The sequence below is a fragment of the Chiloscyllium plagiosum genome, unplaced genomic scaffold (genome assembly GCF_037043375.1).
Source record: "Chiloscyllium plagiosum isolate Xiang-an unplaced genomic scaffold, Cpla_swu_hap1 HiC_scaffold_44, whole genome shotgun sequence".
Lineage (NCBI taxonomy): Eukaryota > Metazoa > Chordata > Chondrichthyes > Orectolobiformes > Hemiscylliidae > Chiloscyllium > Chiloscyllium plagiosum.
The window spans coordinates 13,880,196-13,890,360 of NW_028270182.1; the positions used below are offsets into that span (position 1 = coordinate 13,880,196).

General features: G+C 46.1%; 1 protein-coding gene across 2 annotated transcripts in view; it reads right to left on the reverse strand.

Annotated features, from left to right (window-relative positions):
- The window catches only part of LOC122544364 (claudin-15-like), a 28,922-nt gene extending 21,082 nt beyond the window's left edge, over window positions 1–7,840 (reverse strand). For both annotated transcript variants that reach the window (XM_087983070.1, XM_043683597.2), the window contains exon 1: window positions 6,684–7,840. In XM_087983070.1, the coding sequence (XP_087839196.1) occupies window positions 6,684–6,897 (214 nt within the window). In that variant the 5' untranslated portion in view covers window positions 6,898–7,840. The remainder of the gene's footprint in view (window positions 1–6,683) is intronic.
- Window positions 7,841–10,165: the final 2,325 nt, after the last annotated feature.

The window sequence follows — 10,165 nt, forward strand, 5'->3', positions numbered from 1 at the left end:
AATTCTAATAAGACACATGCCTTCTTGACCTGCTGCAGTCCGTTCAGTATAGTGCTGGTGGGGAGGGAATTCCAGGGGTTTTCACCTGGCCACACTGAAGGAATGGCAAATATATTCTACGTCAGGATGGCGAGTGGCTCAGAGGGGAACTTATAGGAAGTGATGTCCCCATATATCCTTGTCCATCTGGATATAGAGGTTATGGGTGCAGTTGAAGGAGGTTTGAAACATTGTTGTCTTCTATCTTGCATACAGCAACAGCAAAACAGCTCTCTCTCTCAGTTTGTCACATTCCCCTGAATTGACATCTAAGGACTTGAGCCAGATTTAGGAGAGCTGTCCCGCAGACTGTCCGACCATACTCACCGAATCACACCTTACAGACAATGTCCCCATCATATCCGTCCCTGGATTGAATGAGATCCTTGACAATGCGATCAAACAACACCCAAGCAATAAGAACCAAATCACTCATGGGCTCAGATGAGGTTCTGCCAGGGCTTTACTGCCCTGATCCCAGCTGATGGTAAAGCTGGGCAAGTTAAACCCCAGATCGAAACTTGGTTTGATGGACCAAAAGTTGAAGTTTTGTTTTAAATTGTTCATAGTCACTGATCATATTTCAAGGAGACTGTCAGTGTGCGTTTAACAAAAGAACGTCATTATTTATTTTATTAAAATTTTATTTATTAACAAAAGAATGCAAAAAAGAAAAAACTCTTTTGCAAAAGCCATCTGAAACGGTCTCGTTACAAATAAGAGAGAAAAAGATACAACCTTTTTTACCCTCAACAACCAACTTAGAGACACTCAAACCTCAAGTGAACGGTCACCTCCCTCCACCTTAAACGACCATACAGGACGTTCTGCTATAACGTGGGTTTTGTCAGCACGGATTGGCTATAACGCGATTGACGAACTGTGGACGTTGTTTGGATAACACAAACTTTTTGCTGAACGGACAGAGCGATTTTCGGTTAGCGATCGTCTACAGCACAAGGAACACAATTGTCACGTTATAGCAGAACGGACTGTCCCAATGGGTGTGGCCATGCTGAGCTCTTTTTGTCTCTTGTGCAAACACTCCATGTTACCTTCTATCACCTTCTGCTGACGGAACCTTTCTGTCACTAACATATAAAGCATTCGGGACTTTTCTTCTGCCCCGACTGTTAGGGAGACTGCCAAACTATGCTGCTGATGTTACAGGTCTTTGATTGTACCCAGTTCACCTGCACCCCTCTCTGAACGAAACTTGCCGTACTCAATGAGCTACTGAGAAGTTCTCTCTTTCTAACAGGCCAATTGTCTCTCCCTGTTTCATGGAGTAGTGCCACAGGTCAGTCCTCATCTCGTTGAATGGACAGAACAGGCTTGAGGGGTTGAATGGGGTTGAGGGCCTCACCCTTCGTTCTCATGTTGCTCGGCAGCAGGACAATGTTTCTCATCTGTCTTCTATCCTTGTTTCAAAAGCCATTCACGTCAAAGGTCTTTAAAGGCTTCATCTGAATGCATATTAACAACTCTCCAGATAACCCAACACTTGATCCAAAAAGAGTAGATTCTGTACCTTTGTAGTCCTCAGTGTTTCTTTAATACGGTTTTCAACATGGGTGCCCGGGGTATTGGGGGCGGAATAAGGTAGCAATCAACATCAGGTGTCCTGTTGAACTGAGCCCCCTGATATCTAAGATCAATGCAGAGCACTCTCAGGACAACACTGTCCTGACTCCATTGAAATATTGGGTTTGGCCTGTTCACTAGACAAGTCATAGGGGTAATGTCAAGACACTGTCTCCCAGGCTATGGTGACAGGAAGGAGAGTGAAACAGGAAGGGGTGAGATCAGAGATTTTAGGGAGGCGTACAATAGGGTATCCATCAATTGTCCCACAAAGCATTCCCAGGTAAGGGAAAGCAAGGGGCTAGGTACAGAGTAAAGTTCCCTCCACGTGTCCCCCATCAAACACTCCCAGGACAGGGTCAGCATGGGGTTAGATACAAAGTAAAGCTCTCTCTGCACTGTCCCCTATCAAACACTTCCAGGTCGGGGACAGGACGGAGTTAGATACAGAGTAAAGCTCTCTCTACACTATTCCCCCATCGAACACTCCCAGGACAGGTACAGCACGGGGTTAGATACAGAGTAAAGCTCTTTCTACACTGTCCCCCATCAAACACTCCCAGGGCCGGACTTGTGTCCTTTCTTACCTTCATATCATTTGGGGACACACCTTTGTACTGACAGCGCTTTGCCTCAGAGGATAATAGTCCCAGAGATACCAAAGGACTGCCGGCTGCATTGAGTGGTCCCACTTCCCCAGGGTCCCTCACAATGCCCAAAACAGCCTCTGGAATTCGGGGGCCGATTGGTGCTGGCAGCAGTGAGCAGATGTGGGTGACAGAGTATACGAAAGGTTTACAGGGAATGGAGAGGACTATGCAGGAAGGTAGCACAATCGGGTCAGCTGCTGAATGGCGCAGCACTGTTTAAGGGTCAAATGGATTCCTCCTTTTCTGAATTTGTCTGAACATTGAAATGGGCCATTCAGCCCCTCTTGTCTGTTCCCCCATTCAATGAGATCCTGGCCAATCTGTGGCCTTTATGCCTTTGGCCCATATCCCTTCACTCCTTTGCTTAATAAAAAAAAGTCTATTTCAGGTTTAAGATTAACAACTAACGCAGTATCCACTGTCATTTGAGGGAGAAGATTTCAAACTTCTTGCAGCCTTTGTGTGTCAGAGCGCTTCCTAATATCTCACCTGAATGACCTGGCCCCAATGCTTAGACAATGCCCCAGTTCTAAACTCTCCAACCAATGGAAATAGTTTATCTATTCTGTCTTTTCCTGTTATTATCTTGAAGATTTGACCAGATTACTTCCTAACAGTCTAAATTCTAGAGAAAACAGGCCTAATGTGCATAATCTTTGCTCATAACTTAACCCCTGAAGTCCAGGTATTATTCTTGTAAACTGACACTGTGCCTGTTCTAAAGCCAATATACCCTTCCTAAGGTGTGGAGTTCAGATCTGCTCACGGTACTCCAAAGTGAGGTCTGACCAGGGTTTTGTATAGTTGCAGTATAACTTCTGAATTCCTACACTGCAGTCCTCTTAGATGGAAAGGCCAGCATTCTGTTATTTTTCTTGAGTACGAGTATGTGCTGATTGATAACACTGCATTTGTAAAGCGCCTACTGAAAGGGGCTTCAAGGTAGCACAAGTGTGACACTGAGTCACAGCAGCAGATGTTGGAGCAGGCTGTCAGAGTCCCGGTGATGGAGATGGGCTTGAAGGAGGTAGGATGGAGTTGTGGGTGGGTGGGAGGGTAGTTTTAATGATGTCAGGTGAGGATTCCAAAGCTCGGGATTTGGGGGAATTTAGGTAACTGAAGCCAAAGGTGGAACAATTAAAACTGGGGATACACAAGAGACCGGAATTAGAGGAACATGAAAGAAAACAGGAGTAGGAGAGGCCATGTAGCCCTTGAGTCTGCTCCACCATTCAATATGGCAGATCAATAACCTGTTCCTGCTTTCCTCCTCTATCCTTTGATGCCTTTCACCCTAAATGCAATATGGAACGTCTTCCTGATATCACACAATGTTTTGGTCTCAACTGCTTTCTGTGGCAAAGAATTCCACAGGCTCCCCATTCTCTGGTTAAAGACATTTCTCTTCATCCCAACCCATATCATCATCTGTGATCCCTGGTTTTAGATTCCATGGTTATCAGCAGCATCATTCCAGTATTTGCCATGTCTAGTCCTTTGGCAGAGACTGGGGCAGTGGGATCAGTTTGCGGATTGATACAGGGCTATGGGGAGAGAGCAGAGCAGTAGGATTAGTTTTTAGATTGATATAGAACTATGGGGGGGGGGGGGGGCAGTGGGATTAGTTTGCGAATTGATACAGTGTTATGGGGAGAGAGCAGGGCAAGGGATTTGTTTGCTGATTGATACAGGGTTATGAGAAGAGAGCAGGGCAGGTGGATTAGTTTGCGGATTGATATAGGGTTATGGGGAGAGAGCAGGGCAGTGGGATTAGTTTGCAGATTGATACAGGTCTATGGGGAGACCATAGGACAGTGGGATTAGTTTGGAATTGATAGAGGGCTATAGGGACAGAATGGGGCAGTGGGATTCATTTGGGGTTGATACAGGGCTATGAGGAATAAGCAGGACAGTGGGATTAGTTTAAGGATTTATACAGTGCTATGGGAAGAGAGGGGGAAGTGGGAATCATTTTAGGATTGATACAGGGCTATGGGAAGAGAATGGGACATTGGCATTAGTTTGGGTTTCATACTGGACAATGGGAGAGCACAGGGCAGTGGGATTAGTTTGGGGATTGATACAGGGTATGGGGAGAGAGCGGGGCAGTATGATTAGTTTGGGATTGATACAGGACGGTGGAGAGAAAGTGAGGCAATGGGACTTTTAGTTAGTTGGCCCCTCAAGCCTGCTCCACCATTTTATAAGATCATTGTTTAATTGTCAGTATTCTGCATTCCCATTTACCACCAAAAACCACTGCGTCTCCTTCCCAACCAGAACCCACCCTTCAAAATATTCAATGACTCCACCATCCCTGCATGTTAGGAATTCCAAAGTCACACAACCATTGGAGAGAGAATGTTTCCCTTCACTCTGTGTCCGAAATGGGTGACCCTTCATTTCAAAGCAATGCCTCCTTATGTTGGACATACCTAAAAGGAGAGACAGCCCTTTGCTCATTCACCTTGTCAAGGTCATTCAGCATTTTGTACACTTCGATCAAGTTACCCCTCGCTCTTTCAAATGTCAGTGGGTACAGGCCCAGTCAGGGCAGCCTTTCCTCATTACACAACCCACTCATCCCAGGTATAAATCTAATAAACCTCCTCTGAACCGTCTCCAGCACACTTACATCCTTAATTAAATAAGGAGACCATAACGGCACATAGTATTTGAGATGTTTTCTCATCAATCCGCTGTAGGACTGACTATTGGGAGGTGCATACGTAGGGAGAGTGATGAATGAAGTGTGATTGATGTGGGATTGTTACAGGGCTACTGGGGGAGAGTGAGGTACTGAAATTAGTTTGGGTTTGATACTGGACTATGGGGAGAGAGCCGGGCAGTGAACTTAGTTTGGGTTTGATACAGGACTATGGGGAGGAAGCAGGGCAGTGAGATTAGTTTGGGATTGATACAGAGCTCCAATGCATGGCTATGCAGAGAGTGGGGCAGTGGTATTAGATTGGGGATTGATACTAGACTGTGGGGAGAGTGCACAGCCATGGGATTAGTTTGGGATAGAACAGGCCTGCGGGGAGAAACTGGGGCAGTGAGATTAGCTTGAGGATTTGATACAGGGCTATGGAAAGAGCTGGACAGTTGGATTTGTTTGGGTATTGATAGAGGGCCATGGGGACAGCACGGGGCAGTGGGATTAGTTTGGGATTTAAATATGGCATTGGGGAGAGAGTCTGGCAGTGGAATTAGTTTGAGGATTGATACAGGTAAGTGGAGACACAGTGGCACAGTGGGATTAGTATTTAGATCGATACAGGACCATGAGGAGAATGCGAGGCAGCGGGATTAGTTTGGGATTGGTATAGGCATATGGGGAGAAGGTAGGGCAGTGAGATGAGTTTGGGGATTGATATAGGACTCTGGGGAGACAGTGGGGCAGAGGTATTAGTTTGGCATTGATAAAAGGCTATGAGTAGAGGACAGTACAGTGGGGTTCATTTGGAATTGATGGAGGGCTATGGGGAGAGAATGGGGCAGTGAGATTAATTTGAGGATTTGATACAGGACTGTGGAAAAAGCTGGGCAGTGGAATGATACAGGGGAAAATGCAAGGCAGTGGGATTGGTTTGCAATTGAAATATGGCAATGGGAAAGAGCCTGGCAGTAGAAACAGTTTGGTATTGATATTGGGCTATGGAGAGAGTGTGGGGCAGTGGGATTAAATTGGGATTGGTACTGGGCTATGGAGAGAGTGTGGGACAGTGGGATTAGTTTGGGGATTGATACAGGATTACAGGGAGGTGCGGGCACTGGTAATAGTTTAGGTTTGGTACAGGGCTATGGGGAGAGAGTGGGTTAGTGGGAATAGTTTGGGATTGATAGATGACCATGGGGAGAGCGCGGGACAGTGGGAATAGTTTGGGATTGATAGATGACCATGGGGAGAGAGCAGGACAGTAGGAATAGATTAGATTAGATTAGATTCCCTACAGTGCAGAAACAGGACCTTCGACCCAACAAGTCCACACTGACCCTCCGAAGAGTAACCCACCCAAACCCATTCACCTACTCCCTACTAATGCACCTATCACTATGGGCAATTTAGCATGACCAATTCACCTAACCCATACGTCTTCGGACTAGTTTGGGATTGATACAGAACAATGGGGAGTGAATGGGACAGTGAGATTAGTTTACAGATTGACACAGGGCTATAGGGAAAGCGCTGGGGAGTGAGATTAGTTGAGGGATTGATACAGGACTATGGAGAGAATGTGAGCAGTGGGATTAATTTGGAATTGCTACAGGATTATGGGAGGGGCTGAAACAGGGAGAATGGGGTACCCAGTGTCAGTATGAAGGCTGTAGCCACCCTGCTTTGTCCCTCTTCCCTGCTCTCACACGCACACACCCCTCCACTCTCCTCGGGGCGCTGCTAGAATGTACCTGAGAGGCCGAACAGGCTGAGGAAGTCCCTGCAGTTGTAAACTCCGGTCGAGTCGCTAGCACAGCTTTTCCACAGGTTCTCGTAGATGGTAGAGGTGGTGATGACACTGCCGTCCAGACTGGAGACTCTCCACTGGTCTACCCCCAGGCACACTCCGATCAGCACCCAGCCCAGCATGGCCAGCACGAAGCCGGCAGCGTCTAGCGCCGACATCCCGGGAAAGCAGAGTCCGGCTCAGAGAGCGAGGGAGGCGGGGAATTGCAGCCAGGAGTCGGCCTGAACACTGTCCCAGTGTACAGCCGGGTTAGATACTGTCCCAATGCAGACCCCGGCTAGACACTGTCCCAGTGCACAGCCGGGTTAGATACTGTCCCAGTGCAGACCCCGGCTAGACAGTATCCCAGTGCACAGCTGGGTTAGATACTGTCCCAGTGCAGAGCTGGGTTATAAACCGTCCCAGTGCAGATCGAGACTATACATTGTCCCAGAGCTGTTTTGAATTATAGACTGTGCCAGTGCTAATTCAGATGATAGACTGTCCCAGTGCTGACCCGGATTATAAACTGTCTTAATGCTGTTCTAGATTATAGACGGTCCCAATGCTGTTCCAGATGATAGACTCTCCCAGTGTTGTTCCTGATTACAGACTGTCCCAGTGCTGTTCCAGATTATAGACTGTCCAAGTGCTGACCCAGATTATAGACTATCCCACGCTGATCCAGATTAGAGATTGCCCCAGTGCTGATTTGGAATAGAGACTGTACCAGTGCTGATCCAGATTATAGACCAGCCATGTGATGATCCGGATTATAGACTATTCCAGTGCTGATCCAGATTACAGGATGTGCCAGTGCTGATCCAGACTATAGACTATCCATGTGTTGATCCGGATTACAGACTGTCCCAGTGGTGATCTAATGGAGCTGACTCCTGAAGCGAGTTTTTTGATTCAGATTAGCAGATTACTGGCCCAGGTTAGTTGACCCCCAGCTCGTGAACCCAGGTTAGTTGACTCTGTGGTTAACTGACTCCTGGCCAGTTAACTGGTCACAGTGTTGGTTCCAAGTGCTGACCCAGGTAAGGTGACTGAAGTGATTGATTCAAATTAGTTGGTAGACTCAGGTTAATTGACTGGTCTCTGTGTTGCTGGCTCAGGGTTTGCTGACTCAGATGAAGTAAATCTACTCTTTCCTGTGCGTGAACTTTCCTGGCAAAGTATTATAAATATTGACGTCAGGTTAGTTCCAACCCAAATCCATAAATAAATTAGACTGAAGAAAACTGGGAAAATTTCCAGCAAGGACACTAAGCCACATACCCAGGTGTTTATAGTTATATTGCAACATCTCCAGGGGCTTCTAGCTCCCATACCCACCCCTCAAAGAACAAACTTCCACATTCCATGATATCAGTGTATTCAACAGTCGAAAGCCCCTGTGCACAAACGGGGCTGTGTCTGCAGCTGCTACTACAGTAGTGATACTAAAAACTGAACATGCTGGAGATAACCGAGTGGACAGAGAAGCAGCATTAAACATTTCAACTCCATGACCTTTTGCCATGAACCTTTTCAGACCCCATCAGTCACCCTTCTCCAACCAATGGGCAATCAGAGAGGACATGGACCAATCCCCACTTAAAACACTGGAATCCAAAGGAAATGCGACCAGTGTTGGGAATATTCATGAGAGATGGAGATTCAGCTCTGTCAGCTTTCATAAGAAACATTAAACCTTTTTCTCTCTCCACATATCATGTCAGACCTGTTGAGTATTTACAGCATTTTCTGTTTTCTTCGAGTTTAGATTTCCCTTTTGATGTATGTCTGTATTCATCATTTAAACTCCCTCTCTGCCTTACTGCATCTCTCCTTCTGTCTCTATTCCTCTATCTGTTTTTCTCTGTCCCCCGCTCTCTATGTTTTGCTTTGTGTCTCCCTCTCTCTGTCTCTATTGATCTGCTTTTTTTCTCTGTCTCTCCATCCTTCTGTCTCTCTCTTTCTTTCTTCTCTGTCTTTCTCTTTCTATCTTTTTTCTGTCCCCCCACTATTTCTCTCTGTGTGCTTTACTCCCTGTCTCCTCCCTTTGAGTGTCTGTCTTTCTGTCTTTCTCTCTTCTGTCTAATTCCATGTGTGATTCTCTCTCATTATCCTCCATTCTCTCTCTCTGTCCTTCTCTCTGTATCTATCTTTCCCTTTGTCTTTCTTTCTCTAACTCCCCCTCTGTTATCTGTCTGTGTGTATCCTTTTTCCCTCTATGCTTCTATCTATCTCTGTTCTTCTGTTATTCCCTTGGTCTGTGTCTTTCTGTCTCCATCTCTCTGTTTCTGTATGCCTCTCTCTCGTGTCCATTTCTACCTGTCTGTCTTTCTCCCTCCCTTCTTTTTGTTGTTTGTTTGTGTTTTTCTGTCTATCTTTGTCTTTCTATCTCCATCTCATTCTCTCTCACTATCCCTTTATCTCTCTGTTCTATTTCTGTTTCTGTGTGCATCTCTCTCTGTCTCTCTCCTTCCTTTCCTGCATCTATCTCTGTCTCTTTCTCTCTGCCTGTCTCCCTATCCCTGCATCTCACTGCCCTATCTCTGTTACTGGGTGGCTCTCTGTCTTTCTCTCACCTTTTCTGTTTTTTTTTGTTTTCCTCTCTGTGTTTCTTGCAATGTCTCTAATCCTCTGTTTCCTTCTCCCTCTGTCTGCCTGTTTATTTTTGTTTCTGTCTGTCACTCACAAATTCTCAGTCGCCCTCACTGTCTGTCTCTAAAAGGACAAAGTGGCGCCAATACCAGGAGACTCCTTGTGAATTCCCTACAGTAGATCTAACTGTAACATTTCTTATAACCATCCTACACGTATAAACTTAAATTCAAATAATGCTGATCCTGTTAATGCTGATCTCATCCTTCGCAATGTAACCTGTATTCCTCACTCTGTGCAAGTGTTTTTTCACTCTGTGATCAATGCCCTTGCTTACTATGATCTGCCATTGGAAAGGAAAAATTCATAAATTCATAACCTCCACTTATACATTACACATGCAGGTATTTTTCTTTTCATTGTGACAATTTTTCACTGAAGTTGCCAAGCTATGAGCTGGTAGACTGGCAGGAGCCTGGAAGAACACAGCAAGCCAGGCAGCATCAGGAGGTGGAGAAGTCAATGTTTTGGGTGTAACCCTTCTTCAGGACTGGGGGTGGGGGTAAGGGGAGCTGCAAATAAAGTGGGGGGAGGGTGATGAAATGGAGATAGGTGAAGACATGTAGAGGGTATGACCTAGTTGGTCGATGGGAGGGATGAATACGATAGGTGACTGGGAGGAGTGGAAGGGAGGGTGAGGAGCTGGGAAGAGAGTCGGGGGATAGGAAGGGAGGTTATTTGAAATTGGAGAACTCAATGTTGAGTCCTCCAGGCTGTAGGCTGCCCAGGCAGAAGATGAGGTGTTGTTCCACCAATTTGCAGTTTGATTATTTATGGCAATGGAGGACACCA